We start from the raw sequence: 26,334 nt of genomic DNA on the forward strand, positions 1-26,334 counted from the left end.
GGGGGGAGCTGGTCCCGGGGGACCGCAGAGCCGCACTTCGGGCGGGAGGAGAGCGAGGAATCCTCTGGCTGGGCCGGCCCCAGAGCCCCGGCTCTGCAGGCCCTCAGCGGGGGCAGCCGGTGCGCCCCCAGAGCCCCGGTGCGGCCAGCGGAACACCGCCTCCCCAAAAAGTGCAAATTTATTAGTTAAAACTAAAAATTACATCTTTAATGTTCAAAGAACATATGATACATTAACACTCATTTAACACCTAAACATAACAACCTCGGGAAACACAGGAGATAACGCTGTTGGAAGCTTTTAATATTCAGTGCAAAATGAGTCCTTTAGAAAAACGTTTATTGCAGAACATGTGGCTTTCACATTCTATCTATTTAAGGCCTGGTAAACAGGCAAAGTTACTGTACTACTCCTGTTCCTATCCAGAGCATTAGATTGTCTCTAAAATAACGCTGTTCTTCCAGAAACACCACCAAGTACCAGCTACATATGGAAGCTGGAGCTCCTTAGGGAACAGGAGATAAAACTACCACCCCAGGTTTTGAGGCACTCCTTAAAAGATAGTTTTTACTGTAGCTCCCATTCATTCAGAATACAAAAGGGCTGATCCACAGACCAACAAAACTAAGTGACTATGTGAAAGCAAGTTCCTCTGAGCCAAACCCAGTCCTGCCTATGTCCATGGCGAAACTGGTTTAACTTGATGGATGTGCAAATTTACACCCCTCTGGGCCCAGGAGCTTGACTTTAGTGTCTGTGCAGCTCGCTGTCCCCGGCCCCAGCCCTCCTGCTGGGTGAGGAAAAACTTCAGTACCACACGCTGTGCATGCCACTGTAATAATGGGCTGTTTCACTTAAATTATTTTTAAAGATGACCTACTGGAGTCCGCACCTTCTAGAAAACCTCACGTCTCCCGAACTATAGTCCACATTTAGTAATGTTTCTAAAAATCCAATTTCTTGCTATGATGCGGAGGGCTTGAGTGGAACTGAAGCCAGTGTCCCTTTGCAGTTCTTGTACCAGTGATTCAGTGCAAGGAGGTACATAAGTGCTGCCCAGCATGAACCACATCTGGTAGAACATCTGACAGCTGGGCTAGCAGAACTGAGTGCTAGAGTGTCCCATGACTCCCTGACTCTTCTAAGTAAATCCTGTGCCCATTCAATCTTCCTCAGTTCAAAGGACCGATTTTCATGCTGGACATGGAGTACAGCAAGGAACTTGGAGGAGCAGAAAGAGGAGTCCTTGGCACTCAAAAGAACCAGCCTTTCCAATAACGTAATCTCGTACCCATTATAAATGAAGGGCCCTCTACTGCAAATCTTACAATGGCCCCACTGAGGTCAGCTGGATAGCATGGGCAAAAAACCCCTTTTCAGGTAGAAAAATATATTGTATCCATTACAAAAAAGGGGCCGCCTCCTGCAAATGTTACTTTGGCCTTATAATAGCCCTGCTGAGGTTTACTGGATACCACAGGCAAAAAAGTAGAAAAATTGTAGAATTGGTCCTCAAAACACTTGCATCTTAGCAAACACTGCCCATACCAGCTTCATTTTTTGTAATGAGCAGGAAATCCTTCATGCTTTTTACATTTAGCTGAGCCATAATATGCAAAATTATGTATGTTTATAAAATGCACCAGCATGTCCATTTTTAAACACTGGCAATAAACAGGTTGTCCCACAATCTGCATTTAGCTATGCAGACACAATGTGCCAAGCATTGATTTATAGTGCCTGAAGATACTGCCTGGGAGCCCTGTTCAACTGCCAGTGCTGCAACTGCCAAATTCAGTCCAGTGGCAGAAGCCTTTTGGATGATTGCTATACTGCATTATTTACACTATTTTAAATCCATAAACAAAGTCTCAATGTGGTTAGGAGAAAACACCACATGGTATATGCTCTATGTTACTAGGTTTTATAACTAAAGCTGACAGTATGAAGTAAGAAAAAATGGAGGAAAAGTTCAAAGCCCTCTCTAAAATTGACCAGGATTCATTCCCAGTATCTCAGGCATGCAGACAGCTGCTATACTCTAAGGACTGGATAACTGCCCTAAATATAGGCAGTGGCTTTTAAACGGCTGCCTCATAGTTCAATTGCAAATTTTCCTTGTTTCATTTCCAGTCAGAGCCAAGAGTTCACTACTTACTTCTGTGTATGTTGGGGTAAGGATGCATATCTGTACAGCCCTTCAGTGAAAGAAATTGTTCTGTACCTTTCAGTTAATTCTGCAATTCTGGCCTTGGTTTTAGTGTACTATGCATGGTTATAAAACTGCTTTTTGAGAAAAGGGGATGCACATAGTGCATGACCGCAGTTACACCAGCAGGTGTTAAAGGAAGACAGTGCAGTAGACGCTGTTAAAGGTTTCATGCCATTTCTTCACAGGATCATCCACATGTGATTCTGCACATTGCAGAATTTTCTTAACATTGACATAAAATCCTGTGGCAACATCCCCCTTGTCCCAATATTGAATCCTGCATGCCATGTTCCCAAATCCATCTGCAGAGCAGCACTCAGCTGGTCCTGTGCCACAGCACACTTTCTCACTGCAGCTCTGAGCTGTGGTTTTAGCCTTCATTCAGCCAAGGAGTGGCTCTGTCTCCTCACAGTGCTGGGAAGTGATGGGCTGCCAGCTTCAGCAGCAACTCTTCCAAGGGTAAGAGGTGTTTTTTGTCAGCAGAATCAGATAGGAAACTACTAATCACGTGAGAATAAATAAGTCTGTGTCCTCCAAAGAGAAATGCAGGTGGAAGATACAGCCTCTCTGCACTTTCTTAAGGAGACTTGATGTGTCCATGAGGTTAGCTTGCATCTACAGCATCTCTGTGAAATCCTTTTGCTCCTGAAGGAGAAGGGGCCATCGAGCCTTTTATACCAGGGTCCCATTCTTACTGTCATATTTCAGCCTGGGTCGGGGGAAGTTGAGGGTGGCATACTCTGTAGCATTCTGCATTTGTAAGTTCTTCACCTCTGCTGCAGAGCGCTCCCGGACCTTGGTGAACACTTGGATGTCTGCATAATGAATGTTGTCATCCTGCTTCACACTCTTGGGTTTACTCACAGTGGCGTAGACAGGAAACTCTGGGACATCTTCATACGTTGGAGCCTTTGGGGAGAAAGAGCTCTGGAAAGTCAGGTCTCTGAGCTGCTGCTATACATGCCTTCCCCAGACTACGCAGAGACACCCTGCATGCTGCCCCGAGCCCATCCAGCCCTCTGACACTTCAGTCTCAGAGAGACATTTCATCCTACTGCTTCCACTGCACTTTGGGGGGAAAAAATGGGCCCACATCACTGTACAGCAATGCACATTGTTCCCACAACCATTAAAGCCTATACGGGATGAGATGCTTCATGGCCCTGAATAAACTGTCCCATGTGCTTCCAACCAATCTAGCCTAGGAAGTGGTGGTCAGTCAGCTCTTTCTTCTCAATATATGGTTAGGAAAACAACTCTGGAAAGCTTTTACCTTCCTGTCAGGCTGATGCTGTTGGGTGTCCTGTCTCACATTAGTTCCTGAAAAAGAAACACCAGCAGATCAGGTTAACACAACTGTTTATTGTTCCACCTTTGGATACAGAAATGCAGTGTCTGGCCCATGGGCTCTCCCTGCTGGACACAAATCAAACCTCCCCCTCATCTGACAGCCTCAACTCTAATGCTGTCTCTGAGGACTGCCTCCAAAAAAGAAAGTCTGGGCTTGTTTCTTTGGAAAAAATAAGGTTTCCGTGGATGACAACATGCTGTGGACCGCAATGTTCTTGGCAGAACCTAGGAGGACAGACGCAGCACAGAGAGCTTCCTTGTCAGGCCCTTGGAGAAGTCAGATCCAGTTTTAACTTTGTTATTTCCTTTGGTGCCTGGCAAACATAATTTGCCCAGCATGATCTAAAGGCCACAGGACACAACTGGGCTACTTAGGAAATGCACTTTATTCTGAGGGACTGATGTCAGACGGATGTTTGCAGCTCTTACAGAATTTTGATGCAGCTTCTGCTATTCTGCCGTTTGAGAGTACTCACACATGTTTTGATGTGAGACTCTGGTATTTTAAGGATATTGCTGAAGTCCCTTCCCTCCCCCTTGTCAAGTCCCATGGCACATCTTTGCTTTAAGGTTTAAAGAAATCTTGCCTCTTGCTTCTACCAAACTTCTCTTGAGGAAGATTAGGTACAAAAGAGTATGGGAGGGGATCTCAGCCTCAGCGATCCAGTTCACAGTCAGCAGTGACTAGTATCAGCTAACTAGGGGCTCAGTCATGCCCCTCTTCTTGTCCTCTAAAGCATTTTCACAAATCCTTACCTTGCTTTTCTTTCTTTCTTTTAAAAGGCGAAGGACAATTCCTGAAATCAGAGAGAGATGTCAGCCCTGAAAATCCCCGGCCTCTGCTCTCATAACATGCAAACCCAAATACACCACCCCCGGACACCACATCTGTGGGTAATAAGACAGGCTCAAGAAGCATCATCTCAAGAAGAGCTATTGAGCCAAGCCAGAACCTGGGTGACTGTTTCAGGAAAAAAGTCCAAAGGGGAGACATGGGCATGTGTTTCCTTCTTCCGTGACACACCTACCATACCCCACAGGCACCCCCAAGTCTGCTTGCCCTTCAGCCCTCCCTGGCTGTCCAATATCCATATGCATCAGAGTGAATGAGAAATTTCACTGTAGTTTTGCAACTACATTTCCACAGCTCTATGACCAATGATGCAGGGTGCAGAGCATGATCTCAACTGGCACGAAACTCTTCTCTTAGGGCCAGATGCTCTGATAGCCCCATACCCTGCGCTTTGGACTCCTTGTCCAAGGTGCAGCTGTGCACAGACCTTGTGCTAATGTAATGTTTCAGACAGTTTTCCTGTTCTGTTTTCCACTTAAACCTAACCAGTTATGCACTTATTGCCACGCCAAACCGTAATCTCAGGTGACCTGTGTGACCAGGAAGAGACACGCCAAATGCAGCTATGTTCCAGCCATGGAATAAGCAGGAGCCAAACTCATTCCAGCTGTAACAACAGAGCCAGGAGCTGAGCTCCTGCCGGCCGGTGCTGGCAGGGGAGCGCAGGCAGAGCTGAGACGTGTCACATTGTGGTTCAGATGCATGAAGGAAATGTTATCATTGCAGCATGCTCGGATGGCTGGAGGAGAGCAGGTGCCAGCCCTTGTATGGCTCCTCCTGCGTATGCGTGTCCATCTGGTCCTGGCCGCCAACCAGCACAGTGTGCAGCTGAGGGTCTCACACAGGTCTGTGTCTCTGCCACAGCACAGGCAGCAGCTGAAAGTGGGCAGCTAGCGCTTTTAATGAGGCTACAGAGTTACCAGATGGCTCCCAAGAAGCATTAGGTGTCCCACAGCGTGTGCGTTTGCCAGAGAGTCCTGCCACAGGCAGGAACAATGCACTGCCTGAGGCAGAGCTCTGCCTTTGCTGGCTTTTAAAGGCAGTTTCAATGGGTGGGTGAGCAGGACAGTGTGTGCGGTAATGCCTTTGGCACTCTAATGGCAAAACAAAACAAAAAAAGCATGAATGCGGGCAAAGAACATTATCAGTAATGATTAACCAGGCTTGCTAGACCTGGGAAGTCAAAGGCAGCTTTGGGGAAGGCAGGACGGCCATGCGCCTGTGCAAAAGGATCCAGCACTGCTTCTTGTGTCTCTGCTATGTGCTGCTCCAGAGAGGCACCAATGGCCCTCCAGTCCTTGATAGACAAAACTGGGGGGGCTGCACCGGGGAGTTAAAGACCTACCTCAAGGCAGCATTGCTTTGTCCTGTGGTGGTTTGCACTTGGCTGTTGCAACTCCCTCCTCCACTGTCTATGAGCTTGTGGGGTCATCAGGGCCCTCCTTGCCAAGGCTTGTGTGCTAGGGCACTTTGTATTCAGGCACGTTGTGCAATGTAGTTAAAATAGCACCATTTGAAGCAAAATCAGCAGGGTCTATATCCTCTTTCCTAGTAGGCAGGTCACAGTATCAGTGTTCCAAGCTGCTCTTGCTTGTTTTGGTTGTCTGCCTTTGTAGAGAGAGCATTAGCAGCCAGTGTGTAGGCTGGAGCTATTCTGAGGCTGTCTGCAGGCTAATCACAGCCAGGCAGGAGACGGCATCTCCCAGCCTCAGATCTGTGGTAATTAGGACGGATGTGGCAAAGGAAACAAGAGCAGAGCAAACCTCTCCCCTCTTCTCAAAACCAGGTCAAACATGTTGTAACTAACTCACAGCCTGCCAGGAGCACATTGTATTCTACATGACAGCACACATGTCCCTGCTCCTGTATTGCTTCTTCCTCTTTCCCCATGTCAGTGCCAACCCGATTTCTGCCCTACATAAGCCTGTGGTAATGGCTTCTCTTTAAAGACTCCAGGAACCTTCTCAGTCTCTTGCTCTTTGCTCTGTAGTGATCATGGCAAGGATCTTCTAACCAGGAGAAGGTGGGCGTCTACCTCCTCTGAGCCCTTTTGCAAGTCTCAGCTTTATTTAGGAAGCCCATCTCTTTACTGATACAGCTGTGGTGCTAAGAAAATATACAGAGCTAAAAGCAGTATATATGAAATACCTGAACTAAAATTAAGTACCATTTTTTTTCCTCTGTAACCAAGGCAAACCTATGAATCGTGCAAACTTCTGCAGCAGGGCTTCAGTGCACCAGTCTGCTCTTGATTGTGGCCCTCTGTAGGTGTCTCCCAAGCTCATGTTGCCACTGCACATTGCCATTTGCCTTCCTCTTTCCTTGCTAAGAGCCTATTTGAGTAGCCAGCACAGTACAGGGACAGCCTGGGAGCCTGAGGCCCTTCTTCATCCATGTGTTTTCATGTGTAGGACAGGGAAAGATGCTCCTGGGGAGAGAGCTCTGCTTTCTCGCTGTACAGTCTGTAGGGCAGATGTTAGTACTTGAGTCCCATGAGGGTGGTTGGTGTCAAAAGGGTCTTTGGCCAGAGCTTTGCCCTCTGCTGCAGAAATCTGCCAGAAGGTAGCATTGACAGCATCAGAAGAAATACCATCCCAGCTTCTTACTTTCCATGCAGCCTCTGGGAAAAAAATCAAGTGGGACACGAGTCCTGGTCCAGTAGCCTTGGGGGAGCAGAATTTGATGTTGCCCCCAGCAAAGCCAGCCTGCCATCATGCTGCTCCCCAAAGGGAGCAGAAAGCTGCTCTCCTGCCTGGCCCTGCATAGGTGAGTGACCTTCGGATTCTGGTTTATAATTCCTTTTGGAGGCAGAAGTGTTTGTGCATGGCCTGGCATTGTCTGGATGTGAAAGTGCCACCACAGTATATGCTGTAATGCTAGTGTTTGTAATTCAGAGTCTCTGGCTTTGCCAGCCCATGCTGTAGCAAGGCTCTCTCCACCACATAACATCAGTAGTGTGGCTGGCAACTGCAGCTCTGCTCAAGGAAACCAGCCTGTGCCCCAGGCTTTCCCTGATCAGCCCCATGCCCCTTGCAGTAATGAAGCTGATGTCCTGCATACCTCATTTACCCTCTGCCATAGAGTAGAGAAAGTGGAAAAAGGGACTTTCAGTGAGGAACATGTCAAGAACCAGCCTTCCATCTCCCACCTACAGCTCCTATTCCTAAATTCCAAACTCCTCTGCCCTCCAGCTCAGGGCAGAGGTTGGAAGGACCTCGGTGCCCTGAACCTCCTCCCCTGCTTCAACCACTAGGTGATGCTGCGCCTCTTGTAATTATTAAAAAGCGCTGATGAATTCCTCATACTTTTAACAAATGCAGTGTTGGAGAGAATGTCCTCGGAGCTTCATCTGATATTCATGCTCTTCCCCTTGTACCATGCTCAGAGCTGAAAATATTTCCACTTGGCACTGCATGATTCTCCACTGTACCCTTTTTCTGTAAGCAGAAGGTCCAGGGTACAACATAAACCAGGAGGGATTAAACTGTCATCCTCCCTCCCAGGCAAAAAGAGCAACATCATCTGAAAAATGTGGCCAGGATTCCCCAAGTGCAAATAAAGCCCAGACTGACACAGGTAGGGAGAAGGGCTGGAGGAGCTGAGCGCAGGATGGGGGTAGCTGACCCACAAGCCCATAGCACCAGCGCCGCCCCAGGGACCCCTCCCGGCAGTATGCCAAAGGAACAAATCATGGTGTCTACCTGGCTGGAGACTACTGGGGCAAGGACAGGGATTTTAACTAGATCCTTCCTAGAAATGAGCTACTGTTAGCTGCTGGCATGGCTGCGGGAGCCCAAGCTGCCGGTTCCAGGGGGGTGCCACAGCCCATCTGGACTGAGAGATGTGAGCAACAAAGCCCTCCTGCCTTTGGCAGGCAGGGACTCCCCCAGCCTCCTATCCTGGTCCCTGTCCTGGCACATCAGTGACCCCATGCCCCTGCTCTCTGTTTCTGTGTGCTCTGGCAAGGTGCAGGGCTAAGAGCCAGCCGGGAGACCTGGCAAATCCAGTGCAAGGGAGTAAAGCTTGCCAAGTCCACCCAAACTTCCACTCGGGGTGCCCACAGCTTTGTCTGCCATCCCCACACCTGGCGATGCCGTACTCACTGTGGTCGCCCGTAGCTGCAGAGGTTGCCCATGTCGCTCCTTTCTCCATGAAGCAGAAGTGTTTTCTGGACAGGGAGAGCTTGTATTTCCTGGTTCCTGCTCAGCCCCTGGCTATTCCAAGGGAGTGTCTGGCAGTGTCGGATTTCTCTCCATCGCTGCAGCGACGCTGTGCTAGGCCCGTGCATGCCATCTACCGGAGGGCTTGCCCTGGGCTCTCTGCGTCCCCGGGGCTTGCCCTCACCTCTTGCTACCCAGGGAGGAAAGGGCAAGGTGACAGCATGCCTCCAGGCCTCAGCCCTGGGGCTAAAATTCTGCTTTGTACAGTGAGTGTCCCTCCGCTATCCCTCTCTCCAACCAGTGCCATCCTGATGCTACCAACAGTGATGCAAAAGAGGATGGAAGAGGGACTTCAAATGTTCTGAACAAAGGAGAAAGCCCGGGGTGAGAGCCCTCTGGTGCTGTTCCTGCTGTTCATCGTTGCATCTCAAGCAGGATGTCAGACAAATGTGTGGCATGGGCAGGTATCATCTGGGAAAGAAAGCGTATCTTCTTGGGAGGGAGGTGGTGCCCCAGTGGAAGTGAGAGCAGGCTTGCAGGTCTGCTCTCGGCTGAGCTCTAGTGCTGCTGCTTCTGCTGCAGGCAGAAAGGTGTGTGCAACCTGAGGGACATTACTTGGAATGCAGGGGGGTTTTTAAGCTACAGAGATTTGTGCTTTTGAGAATGACAGGATCCCATGAGGGACCTTGCATCATTAAGGACCTGCAATACAGCTCTTAGGCTTATCCCTCTACATGTCAAATAGGAACATTAATGTGCAGTTTACCTCTCTACCCGTGTTGAGAGCCCTTCAGTCTGTGGCGGGTCATTCTTGGGCTTAATGTCAGGGAGCTGGTCTCTGGCAGCTCTAAGACAGCCAATACCCAATACTGAAAGAGACCATGTTAATGTAGTCCCTGAGCAGAAACTGTGCTCCACAGCTTTGATTTGGCAGTCAGCTCCAGTTTTGTGCAGGCCTGAATGCCTCATGGGATGTGCTGACAAGTGGGTAAGTATTAATTCACCTTTCTGGTGGGCTATCTCAGGAACCAGCCCCTGTCCCCTACTCCTGCAGCTGTACCCACACTCTCAGACAGGCTCACAGCATCATTTATCATCTGCCGGAGTGCAGAGCAAAGCTTGTACCTGTCCAGAAGTGGCAGGAGCAGAAGGGTTCTGCTTTGGAAGGACCATGGGGTACAGCTGCTCTCTTAGCTGACTCCTGGATGAGCTGCACCGTGAGCAGCAGAGCCTGAGTCTTGCTCTGAAACTGCTCCTCAGCATGCGACTGTAGAAAATTGCACAGCTCAGCCTGCACCACATCACCCTGGGAAGAATTTAGGATTGGATTTATGCAGGCAGATAGGATTTACTCCTAGTCCCAACAGGACCATGTTCTCAGGGTCCTGCAAAGACCGGGTGGTCTCAGGAGTCTAGCCCTGCTTAGGAAGTTGCAGACTGTGTGTCTCTGGGTTTGCCACAGACACTGTTGATTTAGTGAGCCAGTGTCTGTTTTGATTTCTGGGATAACTTGGGCTTTGTTGCTTTGTGGAGAAGGAAAAAAAAAAGGCTGAGAGTCTGTTCCCATCAGCCCCTTTCACAAATACTGGACCTGCTGGTTTGAGCTCCACCAGAGAAACAGAAAGGCATCAAAAACATTGGCAGAGCTGGAGAGCATTTGGCTGCCACTCTGCATTCCCTCCTTGGTCTGTGTCTGCAGGGATGAAAGACAGCATGGCTTCCAGCACTCCTGCTCAGCAAACCGATCAGGCTATTTTGTGCAGTCTGCCAGGGTGCAAAGGAACAGCCCAGCGGCTGACACCAGGCAGTGCCAGCCCCTCTGATCGGGGCAGCTGTCTTCATGCACTCAGGGACATCGTCTGGGTAACAGGCTGTGCAAGTGGCACAGGACAAGCCTGCAAGTGCCCAGCAATAGAGAATGAGCTCGTTGGAGAGCAAAGACGGGGCTAATAAAAGCCAGAGAGAGAACAGAACTGTGTAATGACTACTAACGCCATGCATTTCTATTGCAATAGTGTCAAGGTACCTCAGACATTGAGGGACTGAGACCACACTGTGATAGATGTGGTATAGGTACATAACAAGTTGGCATTGTCTATAAAAAACGAAGGAGAGAGCTCTGAAGTGTTTTGGGTCTTAAAATCCACTCTCGGTGCAGCCCCAGCCCTGGCCACATGCTGTTTTCAGCCTCCAGTGGTTCAGCAACGCGCAATCCTTGTGTTGTAGAGTCAAAGCAAGGCCAGATGGCATTTAATGCTTTAGTGTGTGCCACGTCTGCATTGTGTGTGTATGTGCACTCTTTCAGCCCTTTGCACAGCTTGCAGGTCATATGTTGGCCATCCTCCCTATCCCCAGTCCAGTGAAGATGTTTATTCTAGGGACAAGAGACCTGCAGTGAGCAAGGGGACCACTGATCCTTCTTACCAGCACAGAAGATGCCAGATCAGAGGCAAAGAAAAGCGTTTCATAGCTGCTACTCTGAAATGAATCCTTTAATGGTAGGGCACAAAGGAAATTATGGCTGTGCCTGAGCCCACACGCAGACACAGGTCTCTGCGCTCACCACAGGGATGTGGGCTCAAGATCTCAGCCCTCCTGGAACTCGGGCGCGTGCTGCTGTGAATGGGATGTGGTATGTATCTGGTGCAGTGTATGAGGCTGATGCATTGTGCACTGAGGATGAAGGCAGGGGAGCAGTTGAGGACTGGGCTGTTCCTGCCCTTACAAGCAGCTGCTTCAGGTGATTGAAAGTCACCAGTCCAGGATTATCTTTGGAATTATTATTAATGACTTAGACAAAGCCTGTTGGAAAGATGATTTTTATTTTTTCAGTGTCTGAAATACTTACTGGCAGCAGCTTATCTGGTCCTACTTCATGAGTAAGGGCATCCCTCAGTGATACAGACTGTGAGTGTGGGTATCTGATCTGCACCGGTGGGGGATGGAGGCTTAGCCATCCTCCCATTTGCTCTCATGAGGCTGGCAGGCAGGGCTGCTCTTAATTTAACTCTGATCCTCATTTCTGGCAGGGACCCTGAGAGGCAGAAAATAGCTGCACAGTGATTCACTCTGGTCTAGATACCACGTTGCCTGGCAAGGGTGAAAGACCAGTCTTATACCAGTGTTTCAGCAACTAAGGAGGTATGCTGCATGGGGTAGAGTCCTGAGCACGGCATTTCTGGCCCTATGTATTCATGGAGGCAAAGTGCAGAAGCCTACAGGTCATATCCCAGCAGGGAGAGGGAGAAGCTCTGTCACAGGGACTTCAGAACCTCCTCTCTCCTCTGTGGGAGGGCTGCCAGGGACCCCCATATTTGGCCAGTGACACAGCATTTTGGCTGCTTTAATTGGCTCTAATAAGACAAGGATTGCAACTGGCACCTGCTGAGCCGTCGGGGCCATCCGAGGCAGCAGCTGCCACTGACAGCAGCACACACGATTCCTGGCCCAACATCACAAGACTATGGAGACATGTAGACGGTAGCATCATGGTGTCTGCAAAAGGGGCCAAATTCATCCCCTCTGTGGCTCTACCGAGGGTGTTGGGATACCATCAAGGCACTTGAGATCTGAGTAGAGCCTTTCCCTTCAGCATTCTGGGGTTCACTCCCCTCACAAGGGGTGAAAAGTTCTGTATGTGAATGAGCCTATGTCCATAAACTAGAGGGCTGAAGCAAGCAAATACCATGGCTTGGCACTTTTTTAACTTGGGCTAACTCCAGCTCCATGTCTGGAAATGCACAGGGAACTTCCAAGAGCCCATCATTCTACATATTTTCTCCTTGGGGCTACTGCCCACTGATGACTCCCTACAACAGCAAGCAACTCCAGCTACACCTGAACCAGGAGGGCTAATCACAGACGTCCCTCTGGCTGCCCCATGGACAGAGTCCCTCCAAGTCCCCACTGATGCCGTTTCCACAGATGAGCTCTGTGTGAACTCTCCGCTGCTCTGCTCCCCGTATCTGGAGCAGCTACGGCACTGTCCATCCTTCCTGCTGCAGAGTAGCTTGGCCAGAAGCAACATGAATCCAAGGCAAACAAGAGAAGATCAGAGGCAGATTTATTCCTCTTTCCTCCTGAGAGCTGCAGGCACTTTTACAGACCAACAAGCACCTTCCATCTCCACAGAGGTCAGCCACCATCTCAGAAGCATGGCACTGGGATCATCTCTTCCTTCTTCCCAGTACCCTTCTGGGCTAGAGCACAGTGGCTGCTTAACAGTCCACTAGGACATAGCCTCACAGTTTAGGGTAAAAGTGACCCTTGCCATTTGGGGTGAGAGAAGAGCACCCTGCATGGTGCTCAATGAGCACTTCACCTAGGAGAAAACTTGCATTACAGTCCCTCACACTAAAACTTTAGCCCCCTCTTTTTTCAGTTCCAAGTCCCTTTTTCCAGCCATCAGTCTTAAGATGCAGAAGTCTGGCATATATATGGCTGCCTCACAGCCCTGCTAGACACTGATGGTGAGAAATAAGGATCTGGCACCATGGATTCCCCACCCCTTTCCCCCCCGCCTTCCCTGTGCAAGCCCAGATCTGCCCTTTAGGACTCTTCCTTCCCTTTTGCTTCCTCGGACTGTTCTTCTTTCCCCACTGGCTGCTCCTGTTGGGTTATCTTCACCTCGTTGACTCTGGCCTTCACCTCCTTTCCTGTCCGGGGAGCCACAATGCTTAAGATGCCATCATGGGACAATGTGGCTCTCACCAGCAAGGGGTCGACATCCAGAGGGAGGATGTAGGTCCTGGTGAACTCTCGGGAGATGAAGCCATGACGGTCAGCCTTCTGTGGGTGCTGCCCCATCACCTCCAGCAGGTTGTCTACGGTGCGGACAGTGAGCTCATCCGGCAGGAAGTGACAAACATCCAGGAACACCTGGAATTTGTGCTCGTTGAGGCTGATCTCAGAGGTGCCTCGATCCAACTGCTTATTGATTCGAGGCCTGATGTAGTAGCCATGGTACAGGGCAGGGGCTAAAATCTCACATGGGGACACACCTGAAAATGAGACACAGTGAGGAGTGTGGGGTTTCCAGGGGAATGAGTTGGAGAAGGATGGTTGGCAGCAGATAGGGGAAGGAGACAGGAGAAGGCTAAGACCTGGCAAACACCTTGGTTCTACTACCACCTCAGCACAATATGGATGGAATCTCTTGCAGTTCCTACCTTTGTGTCTCTAAAACACACACAGAGGCAGTTGCCTACCAACCACTGCCTCTCACCACACAGCTGGCAGCTGCCAGCAAGCCAAGGAGCTGGCATCCAGCTTGTCTGCTGGGTGGACAAGGAGGGACCAGTAGGTGCATTGGGTGCTCCGCAGTGCAAAGCCCACAGCCAGGGATGGGCATGGAAAATGCTGATGGTGAAGAAACTGCCCTGAAGAACTAAAGGCCTTTTGTGTGCCATTGTCCAGGGGGCTTTCCTTGGAGCTTTTTTCCTTTTCACGCTGTTGTGCTGGTGCTGAATGGTTCTGCTGCTGCCCACATTCCTTCCCCTCTGCCAGCCACTGCCAGGCTTTGTGCTGAACACCCCAGCTCAGCTTTTCTCCACAGCCCCCGGCTGCAAAAACTCCATCCCCCAACCCCCCTGGAGCATTTTGCTCCACATTTGCACAGCATATGCATGAATGCCAGATCATTAGGGGCATGAGGAAGGGACAGGAGAGACAGCAGTAGGCATGGATGAAGGAAGTGGACCTGAAGAGAGAGACCCTGGCTATTCCCCTGATATTCCCCTCCTGATTTGGCCTAAATCCTTATGTTCAAAATCCTTGGCTCCTGCTCTGGAGCTCAGTCTCCCCGGGGGGACTCCACCAGTGCTCCTGCACCAGAGGAGAGAAAGGTGCTGGGGGGGACCTCATGTCCTTTCTTACCTTCTCCAAAGTTTTGGTCGTAGATCTTGCTAGGGTTGGCAAACTCGTACTCCGAACTCATGGGGTAGGCGTGGGGGACAGTCCGTGCAGCCATGGCGTGTCTAGGAAGGGGACCTTCCAAGCACTCACTGCCTCTGAGAGCGAAGGCTGCAGATTGCAAGGTTTTAATTGGGCGAATTCCACAGGGAGGAGTGTGTGATAAAAAGATGGACCAAAATAGCCACACACACAGGCCCCAGGATGCCTCGCCAGGGTGACGAGGGAAGCTTCTCACTGCATTCCAGCAGGCAGTGCAGGCAGTGCCTGCAGTCAGGGACGCCTCAGGAAAATCCTGCACCTCCTCCCAACCTCAAAGATCCTCTCCTCGAGCAGGGGGTGCAGGAGGCAAACAGGCAGCCAAGTACAGCAGGGTGGCACAGAGGTGAGCTGAGGGAGGCTGAAGTAGGAGAAAGCAGGACAGACCCCAGGCTCTGCTGCCTCAGGTGTCTCCAAAGGAAAGGGCCAACAAGAAGGCGCATTGTTTAAGGAGTCCCTGACACTGCTCCTGCTGACCCTAAAGCACCCCATGGGGACAGGGCTACGCTAATGCTGGCTGGTGCTTGATCTGGTCGTGCAAAGTCACATGAAATCACTATCACACCCATCGCCCCACTGTGAGCTTAGGGCCCAAATCAGCCCCTCCGGTAACCTGCACAAAGGAGCTTGACTTTCACAGAATCCAAAAGCAAAACCTTTTGTTCCTATGGGTAGTGAAGTGCTGGAGGTAGTTAAGCAGGACTAGACAGGATCCAGATCCCACTACTGACTCCTCTACATCCCAAACCCTGCTGCTGCAAGCTGGCTGTCCAGACTCTTCCTGACCAGGGCTTTGGCACAATGTAGTAAGACCTGGAGAAATACTAGTGCCAGTGATCATGAGTTAACCAGGGATCTGAAGCTGGCATAGATCCATTTTGTACTGAACTCAGGGTAGGGGGGGTGGGGAGTAGTGCCCAGTTAAGGTCCTCGTACCCTGAAACCAGAGATTTCTTTGAGTCCGTGTCCCTGCAGTGTGAGAGAGCAGGTGCACTGCTGTTGATGTAATGGGGAACTGGAGAAGTTATTTATGGCGTGAGCTGTTGCACAGAGCAAATTCTGCTCCCTATTTTTGCAGGCAAGCTGAGAGGAAGAGGATCAGACCCTTTCACAAAGGACTGGTGGTCCTAGCAGTAAGAATGATATGCCTCTGAGCCAGTAATGGTGTTTAAGTTGCAAGCTCTCAGTCTAGTTCTTGCTCTTTAAAGACAGTTGCTAGGCTGAACCCATTCCCATGATTTAGGTTCACAGGCAAGGCAGGAATTAAAATATATGTGTGAATTAAGACATATCAGGAGCATAATTATAGGAAATCAGCTTGCTGCAAGGGCACAGAGGTAGCTTGCATCCCTGTGAAGGCATGGCTTAGTGCAGCAGCATAGAGGCTATTGGCATGCCTGGTTTATCTCTGCTCACACCCCTCTGGAATACTCAGTGTCAGGCTCTTCTGCGCTTTCCAGCAAAGTGGTTTCTGTAGTGGGCAAAAGACGGGAGGTGTTGGGCTGCAGAACTGTGGAGAAAGCCATCCTTCATTTGCACACACACCAATGGGCATGCACGGAGGCAGTGGGGCTTACTGGGCTGCAGAGAGCAGCACTGCCAGGGGTATCTCAGCAAAGACCTCCAAGGATCTTTCCTGCCCTCTGAATAAAGCAGGCCGGTGGCTTCCTTTGCCTTAAGAAAAAGCAGAGTTCTTCCGAGACTGGTGGGTGCTGTGGGGAGCTGAAGTCTCAGTGCTGGCAGTGGGAACAACAGCCCCTTGTCATTTTCCCTGTGAGCCAAAGATAGGAGCTGCATTGATCCTGCTGGCATCCAAAGCAGCTGGGAACATCCGCCAAGCCTGCCTGGGACTCGGCAGATAAACAGCACGTGGGGAGTGGGGCGGGCGGCTGGGCAGTTTGGCTTCTTGCTGCCCCATTAGGCTCCTTTTCTTCTTCTCCCCTTCCCCCCCCTCCTCAGCAGTGTTCCAATCCCCCAGACAGCTACTGGGCACCACTGAAGGGACCAGCCCAGAAGTGGGACAATAAAATCCCTGACACCACTGTTCAAGAGGCCTCTGGGCGGGCGGGGGGGAAGGCCAGGCCAGCTGCACGGGTATAAAGCTGTCCCGCACTCCCGGCACAGAACTGCAGCACAGTTGTTTGCCAGGCTCCTCCAGCGCACTCCAATGGATATCACCATTCATAACCCCCTGATCCGCAGACCTCTGTTTTCTTGGTTGGCACCGAGTCGTATCTTTGACCAGATTTTCGGAGAGCACCTGCAGGAGTCAGAGCTTTTCCCTGCTTCCCCCAGCTTCAGTCCCTTCCTGATGAGATCCCCCTTTTTTCGGATGCCCAGTTGGCTAGAGACGGGACTCTCTGAGGTAATCTTCCCTTCTTAATAGTCTTTGTTATTGCTGTGTGCACACCCTGATGGGTCTGGAGCTGGAGACCCATGAGAGCTGAGAGCTTGGAAGCTGCTTGTAGATGATTATTGGGAAAAGGCTGGGGAGAACGGTGCTGTGTTTGTGCCTCTGCTCTTCTGCATTAGGCAAGAACCTCTGCATGCTCTGCTGATCATTTGTGACTGAGAGCAAGTACTGCCACAGTGTTAAGAATAAAGGCAAACTGAGCTGAGTGTGCGTCAAATGATGGTAAGAGTTGATGGAAGAAAGGAGGAAGCCTACTTTTTGCTGTGCAAAACTTTCAATCCCACTCCCTCAAGAGAGGCAAACAGCACAGGGATAGTGGGCAAGGGTAGCAGGATCCTCATGTCAGGCAGTGTGGGAGCTCATGGTTGCTGAGGAAAAAGGGTCCTATTTTAAAGAATCACAGCTGAGGAAAGCAGCATTTTAAGTAAGATACAGGACCCAAGGGATACTGAAGCAGGCATCTGCTTGCTTCAGGGGCTGAGCCAAGAGTCACGCAGTTCGAACAACCTTGCCTGTTCTGCGAGTCAACTGTCTTATTTATAAGTAACTTGTAGAGCTATTCTAAGCCAAAGGAGTGAGAGGAAAGTATTTTTTTAATCTTTGCATAACGTTTCCCTTGATTTAGTGACCTGGGTCTGGTTGTCCACTAAAGCAACCATAATAAACACCACAGATAGAAATGTCTGACTATCTCAGTGGAGAAATCTTCACAAATAATCTGGAGGGAGGAGGATGGACTTAGGCTCCTAGGTCAAACTCTGGAAACCAAAAAGTGTAGAGCTGGTACAGAGGCTGCCTCCACATCCCAGAGCAAAGCTCCAGGATTCAGATTAAGAAAATCTCTTCCTCACTCACACGGAAAAAATTTATCCCATGTGATCAAGAGAAAGCATTCCCATTTTAGATATTGTATTAATTGCAATTTAGATACTGCATTAATATAACTGGGCAGCAAGGGACAAAGCCATCCAGATCAGAATCACAGGATCAAATGAAGGTTAGACAGTACGTGTAGATACCAGCTTGAGTCTTGAACTGCTTTATTCTGATATCCTTTTTAAGCTGAAACCGTCACCTGCTCTTTTCTGAATTCACCTCCTTGTTTTGCAGATGCGACTGGAGAAGGACAAATTTTCTGTAAATCTTGATGTGAAGCACTTCTCCCCTGAGGAGCTAAAAGTGAAGGTGCTTGGGGACATGATAGAAATTCACGGGAAACATGAAGAGCGACAGGTACCTCTACTTTAACTGTGCAACTCATAGAGTCAGTGTGGACTTCCTCATCTATGGTTAAACAAGGAGTCTGCCAAACAATCCTCTCCTGTGCTCATCTCAAATTCTTCTAATGGTTTTTTATCAACCAATCCTAATGGAAGATGCTCTGTGCAAACCCCTCAGCTGAACCCAGTCTGGGCAGCAACAGGGTGGAGATTTATTGCTGATGTTACACGAACTGTGAACTGACCTGGAACACCATCTTTGAAATAGGCATTTCTGGGCCTCCCTCTTTCTGGGAACAGGCCAGAAATGCAGGGAGGCATTCAATAAACTAACAACGAACTGTAATAATTAAACCACATTATGAATCAATGTGTTGCCCTGTTCCGTTACCATGAGGCCACCTCTTCCTGAAAGTTTGTAATCCTTAAAAGTTGTGTTCTGCTGTCAGTCATCCCACTGCTTGCTGTCTCTGGAGACCTGTGTGTATGTAACAGGGTTTGTCAGTCCCCATCTTCCCCCCCGCCCCATGTCCTTGCCAGAAGAAAACAAATATGCATGATAAAGTAGCTATGTCACTGGAATTGTCAGCTCTAAGGGCTTCTGGGAGCACAGATCTGTCAGTCAGGAAACAGCATTACTTGTAACTGGTGGAAGCCTGTAATCCTGACATAGCTTTGCAAATTATTTTGGCTAAGGAAATAACCAAGCACTATAGCAGATGTCAGCTCACTAGAAACCTGGGTATTACCAGAGGTCTGGACATCCTCGGGAACAGGCATGGTTGGCACTGCATGTAGGCGTAGCTGCTGCATCTTAGGAATGACAGCACACCACTGTGCAATGAAGCCAATCTCTGGCTGGCATGAGAACTGGAACATAAAGCCTCCTCCTGTAAACAGAGTATCTGCAGGCACCTGCAGCCTAGGCAGGGCAGTGTCTCACTTCAGCCAGTCTTGGCTCTTTATAAAAGGTATCTCATAATAAAAACTCTTCTACCCCTCTGAAAAGTTCTCATTTGAGAGCAGGAGCTTCCCGATCTCAGACTTTATGCAAAGAACCCATGATTTAGATGGAACTGAATGAACAATTCTAATGAGGGCTATTCCTTCTCTTCTCCTTTTGAAGGATGAGCATGGCTTTATTGCCAGGGAGTTCAACAGGAAATACAGGATTCCAGATGATGTGGACCCTCTGACTATAACCTCATCACTCTCTCTGGATGGTGTCCTGACTGTGACCGCACCGAGGAAACAAAGTGATGTCCCTGAGCGCACTATCCCTATCACCCGTGAAGAGAAGCCTGCCATTGCAGGAGCCCAAAGGAAGTAGGCTGCTATTTAAAGTCACCCTTCGGGGCCATTCAAGAGCACTTGTCATCAGATGCCAGCTATACTGAATGGCTACTCTTATTATTTATGCTGAGTAAGTTAACTAACAAATAAAACATGAATAAGCAGTTTGTATTTTTTTTTGTTTTGAGGACAAAGGGAGTGTTCGGTCAAGAAAGCCGTGTGAGGTTTCTGTGCAGGGAGACGTACCTGGCATCATTCTTGCTTACAGCTTGAGTGGCAGGTATGTCCAGGAGAGTTTGTGGTGGTGTTAAGAAACAATTTGCTTGTTTCACTTGGTGTACTCTAATGCTTTGCATACATCAATTGCATGAGCCTTTTGCCTCGGTGTCGCCACAGGACTCCAGAATGTTTCACAAGTAACAGAAAAGTTTCTCCAGTGGAGATTAGACTGGTAAAACAGCTTCACGACAATCGAAACTCATTCGAAGTGTGGGTATTAGATAACAACTGAATGAAAGACAACTGTATCTTAAATATCTAGAATGACTCATGTTATGGAGAAGCATCCAAGTGCTGCAACCAGATAAGAGCAGTTGCAGGTGAAAACTGCATAGCTGCAATAAACACAGATATATCCAGAGAGGAGAAAAGCATCCTGCTCTCATGGTGCAAATCACATCACTTTGAAACTATGTTGTCAGTGCCCTTCAAACAATGAACATGATCTGACGTCTACAGTATTAATCTGATTTATGCTAACATTGTTGAGTGGTACAAAACACTACTAAGTCCTTCTTAAGTGTCATCATCTGCTTAACACCTCTCTTCAAAGGGATATGAGCATAAAGGAAAGTGTGTATTACTGGAATTGAATTTCTAAAATTCATCTCCAAAAAAGAATACCACAGATCTGTCACACAGATCAACAGACTCAGTTATGACCTGGCCTATTTTCTATGTTACTTATACCTGCTAAGACAAAAGTTATATTAGAAGGGATGATTTAAATCTCAAATGAACTGAGAGGACATCCTTCTTCCATGGCTTTAAGTGAGAAAGATAAAATGAGCACTCAGTGATGTGGGGACATCGCCAAATACCCCAAATGCCACCTAATTGTCAAGGTCTAGTGTTTCCTATTAGGTGGTTCTAATAAACTCTTCCAGTTAAGGTGATAGCTGGGCTTGTCTAACAAGGCGCAGGGTGACTGATGACTTTCAGTCAGCTCTGCACACAAAACAAACGACAGAAACACACATAGGTTACAAACAATACGGCTTGGAAAGCAGGAAGAGCGTTTCCCACATAATGCTCCATTTGGCTTTAATGTGTGACAGGTCTTTTTGCTTGAAGGATACCCTTGTAGCACTGCTAGCAGACAGGCCTCCTGTTTTTCTGAAGGCATAGTCTGCAGACTCTCTCCATCTCTTGCTTTTCCTGCATGCTTCTTGTTCCTTCTTTGACTGTTGGACACAAACAAAGAAAATGCTGCTGTATGGAGACCAGTAGTCTATTGTGTGGCAGGACTGAGCGGTTGGGTTGAACGAAGGATGTTACAGCCCAGGGCGGTGGCCCGGAAACCAGTGGCGTTCTCATGCAAATCCTAAAAGAATAAACAAAAAAAACCTTCAGGAAGTGTAATATACTAAGAATATATCCAGAAAGTGTAACTGAGGGACATATTTGCTATAGCACAGGGTTTCATTAGGCTCAAACTCAGGAGCAAGAAATAGGAATTTAGAGTGAAAACTGGTTGGGGATAAAGGTGATGAGGTTAGCAAGACAAGAACCCTTGAAATGCAGATACCACTCCCTGGATGACTCGAAATACCTGTTCTGTGGTGCCACAGCAGCACAAGTCAACAATGTGAAAATGACAGAAAACAATCCTTTCATCTCAAAGCACAAATGTCATTCAGAAGCTCCTCTTTGGCAACCTCACATATCCAACAGACTATGTTTCAGTTCTGTGCGTGTCTTTTTTATTCTGTGATGTTGCTTCAAAGCGGTGAGCGTGCGGAAAAGAAAAACCCAGATTTAGCATAGCTAAATATAAGTTTAAAACTTCAACGCTTTGTATCTTACAGGAAGACCACAGTATTCCCTACCGCCCTACTACCTTCAAGTCAGCCTAAAGCTAAGATCACGAAGCTTTGCGGACGCCTTTCGCCCCACCGAGGGCGGGGCGGGGCGGCGTGCGGCCACCAAGGGCCATGAGCTCATCAGCGGCCGGCAGCGACGTCATGAGCGAGCGCCGGGGTGCGGGCTCGCTGGGGCGATGGAGGGGCTGCGCCGCGTCCTGCTGCTCGGCGAGGGCAACTTCTCCTTCGCGGCCTCCCTCTGCGGGGCGGCGGGGACCCGCGTCGTGGCCACTTGCTACGAGAGCGAAGAGGAGGTGCGCGGGCGGGGGCGGGCCGCGGAGAGCATCCGGCAGCTGCGGGAGGGAGGTGGGTCGGCGCCGGCGGGGCTGGGCAGGTCGGTGGGAAGGGAGGGTGGTAGTAGGGGTCCTCGGGCAAAGCGCCGTGGGAGACCGGGACGGGGGGTGCTCGGCCGTTAGCTGTACCCGCTTTTCCCGCAACGCGCGGGGCAGGGCTATGGGGCGACACGCCTTCCTTAAACCGGGGTCCGGGCGCCTTGGAGCCCTCCACCGCTCCAGGCAGGTCTCCGGAGGACACTTGCCACGAGGAACTGGAGTTGTCCAAGAGGCTGAGTCAAATGCCCTAACATCTAATCAGGCTGGAATCGACAGACTGGGAGCGTTGGAGTTGTTCAGCCTGGAGAAGAAAAGGCTCCGGAAAGACCTAATAGCCCCTTCCAGTATCTGAGGGGGCCCTACAGGAAAGCTGGAGAGGGGATTTTTACAAGGGCATGTAGTGATAGGACAAGGGGTAATGGATTCAAACTGGAAGAGGGTAGATTTCGATGAGATACTAGGAAGAAATTTTTCAGTTTGAGGGTGGTGAGGCACTGGAACAGGTTGCCCAGAGAAGCTGTGGATGCCCCATCCCTGGAGGTGTTCAAGGCCAGGTTGGATGGGGCTTTGAGCAACCTGCTCTGGTGGGAGGTGTCACGGCCCATGGCAGGGGAATTGGAACTAGATGATCTTCAAGGTCCCTTCCAACCTAAACCATTCTATGATTCTGGAAATAGTTCTGAAAAAAGCAGCCAGTGAGTAGAAGTCTCTGTAAGACAGCAAGGAGAGCCTAGGCTTTCTGGTTTTCCAAATACACATGAGTATGAAGATGCCGGGCAGCTGCTGCTCTGATGTGCTTAAAAATGGACTAGGTGGGTAGACATAGTGCTTAGAGATATGGTTTAATGATGGTTTTTGTCAGTGTTAGGTTGACGGTTGGACTAGATGATCTGAAAGGTCCCTTCCAACCTAAGCAATTCTATGATTCTATGAATTAAAAATTTTCAGTAATGATAAACATCAGAGTCTTGTTTTTTCTTTAATTTTGAAGGAGCTGAAGTTTTGTTTTCTGTGGACTGCACCAAGCTGACGGACTATTTTTCACCAGAAAAAAGAGAATTTGATTGTATTTATTTCAACTTCCCTCACTGTGGGAGAAAAGCTGGAGTGGTCAAGAACAGAGAGCTTCTTGCCCACTTTTTCCATAGGTGAGTAAACCAGAAGCAGTTCTATCCTAATAGACTGCTGTGATACATATTTCTGGCTGTGTTACAGCTGTTTTTCTGGCACTATACAATTTCTGTGTGATTTTTCTTGTTGCCTGGCTTTCCTTCTAGCGCCGCAGAAGTGCTGTCAGAGGAGGGAGAGGTCCATGTGGCTCTTTGCAATGGACAGGGTGGGACACCTGCTGATCAGCCAAGGAGAGAATGGCACAACAGCTGGCAAATAGTGGCCGTGGCAGCAGGAGCTGGATTTATCTTGAGTAATGTTCATCCTTTTAAAGCAGAGACTATCCGTGGATATAAGTGTACAGGCTACAGGTAACCATTGTGTGGCAAAACTGAAAAGTTGATATTGTGCTCTTATAATGCCTAGCACTAGTATGATGTTTTAACACCTTCTTTGTTGGAGAGAGGAACTCCCTTTAATTTTCCTTAAAATAGCTACAGTTCTTTATTGCCTCTAAGTAGAATAGCCAAGATAAAAATGCAAGCTTCTTGCCAAAATACCCTCTAAAAAATAAGATTATTTTAGGATTTTAAAGGTCAAAATGGTCCATTTCAGAACAGAGTTATCTCTGTAATGCTTGCTTGTGAAACATTAGATATAGGAAATGACCACTGACTTTGCTCTGCTTTTGTGTATTGTCAGGAGTCAAGATAAATCTTTCTGTATAGAGGGTGCTTTAAACCACGTTTTCACACGAAGCACATCACTTCCATATTTCAAACCTGTGATCTGCGAGATAGAACTGGAAAGCCGAAAAGTTTCTTTCCAAGTACCGCAGGTACTTGTGGATAAAATTAATAGGTAAGTTTTATAATTAACTTGTTTGGCAATAACACACACTCCTGCTCTCAGTGGGAATGACCAGCATAGATGTCAGATAAAATGGAATTTTTTCAGTTTCCCTTCTTTCCCCTTTTCATTCTGTTCCATTCTTCTTCAAGTCTGCTTCTTATTGGTTTGTGGTTATGGCCTACTTGAAAATAAGTCTACAAAACAAAAAGAAACTTTATGGTTGAGACCAAGTTGCTGTATACTGGAACACACAAATAAAAATGAAAACTTTAATCTCTTTTACTGTACTGTGGAAGAAATTCAGGAGGTGACTTGGTGTCTGCTAATACCACAATACTAAGGCTAGCTAGGATAAAAAATGCTAACCTCTTAGGCGAACTGCTGTATACTTCAGAGACTCTCCAGGGCTAGCATTACTGAATTAATTTCTGTAGTTTGGTAATGGCTGTGCTGAGTGGGAATGGTGATACTGACTGTTAAGTCCCATTCCTTTTTTACCAACAAAAGTGCAGTTAATTCTTGATTGCAAACTGGGAACAAACTGCTCTGTCCTGAAAACGTGTTATCCATTGCAACACCTTTGATGGAAGACTTGGCTTGTTCAGGTAGCTACTAGAAACTGACATAACATCTGAGATTGTTTTGGGTAAATTGCTGCACTCAAATTACAATCACAGGAAGGCATTTCAAGGAAATCTGTTTAGTGGTGTCTGTAATTTGTGCTTTTATTTTTCACAGGGGTTTCCTAGAACTAAATTCAAATCATCCAGTACGGACAGTAAAGGAGAAGCTCACTGCAGAGCTCAGCCAAGCCTTTCCATTACAAAACATTGACTACTGCCTTCCTGTGCTCCACCAAGGTCACCTCAATGGTATTTGTCACTCAAATATCTTTTGGATCATTGTGAGTCCAGAAGAAACTCCAAGCACTGGAGAAATGTCTAATGGAGTGGCAAATGCAGTTTTATTTTCCCATGTTGATTTTTGCAGGGGCACAGATAAGAATGGCTGGGTGAATGTACAAGAGGAATGCCACGTTTCCAAACAGTATTATCTTAGACCCTCCCTTCTACCTTATGCTCAGGCAATAATACAAAGAGGAGCCTTTGTCCCGGGGACACTTCATGTTCTTTCTGGCCCAGTTTTCAGGAAGTGTCTTATCACTCCTTACTCTATGCCTGTTTTTCATGAGGTGGTTTTTGTATGTGCAGTTGACAGGGATACAGAGAACAGCTGTATCCAGATGTTGGCGAATAGCATCAAAACCAGCATACATTGTCTTCACCAGACTGTTTCCGGCTTTGAACTGAGTATCAGTCTGCAGGAAGCAGAAAGATTTGAAACAATTGACCTGAGTGACTTTGCTGCTTTTGAATCTCATCTTAGTAAAATTCAGTACTTCATCTGTATGGAGATAAATACTTCAGGCTCCTGTGAGAAGGGCTCCTGTGTGGGAGTTATAAGGACCGAACTGGTAAGCAGTGAGTTAGTGGTTGTCTTTGCTTCGTTGAATCTTGACCTCCTAGCCATGTTGATATGTGGAATATCTGACTGGCGAATGCTCTGGACATCAGACACACGATTCCTCCGTCAATTTCCTAGAGGAGAGTTAAGACTTTTCAAGAGTTTCTCTCTCTATCCACCTTCCTATGTGCACGATGTCAGCTTTTGGGTTCCTGATGGGGAACAATTTGATGAGGTTGCTTTTCACACCATTGCTAGGCAGGTGTCGGGTGAAATGGTTGTATCCATCCAGTTAATCGACAGTTTCCAGCAGTCAGAGACAGCAAGGAAAAGTCTCTGCTACAGGCTGACCTTTCAGTCCTGTGACAAGGCACTGAGCCGCCAGGAGGTGGCAGAGATGCAGCTGCTCTTTCGGAAGGAAATAAACGAACGCCTGCGGGTAACTCTTCGGTAGGGCACTGTAGGTTGTTCTCAGGTGCTCAAGCAGCATCTGCACTTGTTGCTGATCTGGAAAATGTGGCCTATATCTTGTTGGGCCTAACGCCGTGGGTTACTGCAGTGCCTCCTATGAAGGCAGTGGGGACTTCAAGTACCTGTGCATGTTCCAAATGTGGAAATTCCTGTTAAAGAAGACCAAGCACGTTCCTGTTCTCTGTGTGTGTCATGAAAACTCACTTTTTAAAGCGGAGCCTTTCTTTGCTAGGGTCCTGTGAGACTGGACTTGATCTCCTTGCTGGTTCCAATGGACTTTTCCTACTCTGGCTTGTGTTTGCCCGGTACCTTGTACTGGTGGTGGCTGCATCCAATCCGCCGGGCGACGGAGGGCCTTTCCCCTTCCCAAGGGCTGTCTGAGCGCCGGGAACTCTGCGCCGGTGTTCGGAGCCCCCCCCCCGACACCTACGGGCCGGAGCCGCCCGGACGGTCCCGCTGCGGGGCGAGGCAGGGGGCGCGAGGCCGCGGCAGGCGCCGGTCACGTGCGGCCTCA

The 26,334-nt window shown here is 48.6% G+C and overlaps 4 protein-coding genes across 6 annotated transcripts; 2 read left to right on the forward strand and 2 right to left on the reverse strand.

The window, feature by feature from the left end:
- Window positions 1-322: 322 nt before the first annotated feature.
- On the reverse strand, window positions 323-8,645 carry LOC106892350 (chromosome unknown open reading frame, human C11orf52). 2 transcript variants are annotated; one of them, XM_014949499.1, is made up of 4 exons: window positions 8,519-8,645; window positions 4,319-4,359; window positions 3,486-3,532; window positions 323-3,121 (listed from the first exon to the last, which is right to left on the reverse strand). In XM_014949499.1, exons 1-4 carry the CDS (start codon window positions 8,548-8,550, stop codon window positions 2,885-2,887), a joined length of 357 nt encoding a protein of 118 aa, XP_014804985.1. In that variant the 5' UTR covers window positions 8,551-8,645; the 3' UTR covers window positions 323-2,884. The 2 variants fall into 2 exon arrangements, with proteins under 2 accessions (XP_014804985.1, XP_014804986.1); XM_014949500.1 differs by lacking the exon at window positions 4,319-4,359 and having other exon boundaries at window positions 8,519-8,616.
- A 3,960-nt stretch (window positions 8,646-12,605) lies between these two features.
- On the reverse strand, window positions 12,606-14,584 carry HSPB2 (heat shock protein family B (small) member 2). The gene is made up of 2 exons (XM_014949526.1): window positions 14,450-14,584; window positions 12,606-13,575 (listed from the first exon to the last, which is right to left on the reverse strand). Exons 1-2 carry the CDS (start codon window positions 14,541-14,543, stop codon window positions 13,124-13,126), a joined length of 546 nt encoding a protein of 181 aa, XP_014805012.1. The 5' UTR covers window positions 14,544-14,584; the 3' UTR covers window positions 12,606-13,123.
- Window positions 14,585-16,474: 1,890 nt separating this feature from the next.
- CRYAB (crystallin alpha B) lies at window positions 16,475-19,614 on the forward strand. Its single transcript, XM_014949523.1, has 3 exons — window positions 16,475-16,889; window positions 18,048-18,170; window positions 19,284-19,614. Exons 1-3 carry the CDS (start codon window positions 16,692-16,694, stop codon window positions 19,485-19,487), a joined length of 525 nt encoding a protein of 174 aa, XP_014805009.1. The 5' UTR covers window positions 16,475-16,691; the 3' UTR covers window positions 19,488-19,614.
- A 2,097-nt stretch (window positions 19,615-21,711) lies between these two features.
- Window positions 21,712-26,325, forward strand: FDXACB1 (ferredoxin-fold anticodon binding domain containing 1). Of its 2 annotated transcripts, XM_014949525.1 has the most exons (6): window positions 21,712-21,897; window positions 22,915-23,071; window positions 23,201-23,404; window positions 23,736-23,894; window positions 24,624-24,757; window positions 24,876-25,028. In XM_014949525.1, the coding sequence occupies exons 1-6, from the start codon at window positions 21,729-21,731 to the stop codon at window positions 24,899-24,901; spliced, it is 849 nt and encodes a 282-aa protein (XP_014805011.1). In that variant the 5' UTR covers window positions 21,712-21,728; the 3' UTR covers window positions 24,902-25,028. The 2 variants fall into 2 exon arrangements, with proteins under 2 accessions (XP_014805011.1, XP_014805010.1); XM_014949524.1 differs by having other exon boundaries at window positions 24,624-26,325.
- Window positions 26,326-26,334: the final 9 nt, after the last annotated feature.

This window comes from Calidris pugnax, unplaced genomic scaffold (genome assembly GCF_001431845.1).
Source record: "Calidris pugnax isolate Ruff unplaced genomic scaffold, ASM143184v1 scaffold180, whole genome shotgun sequence".
Taxonomy (NCBI): domain Eukaryota; kingdom Metazoa; phylum Chordata; class Aves; order Charadriiformes; family Scolopacidae; genus Calidris; species Calidris pugnax.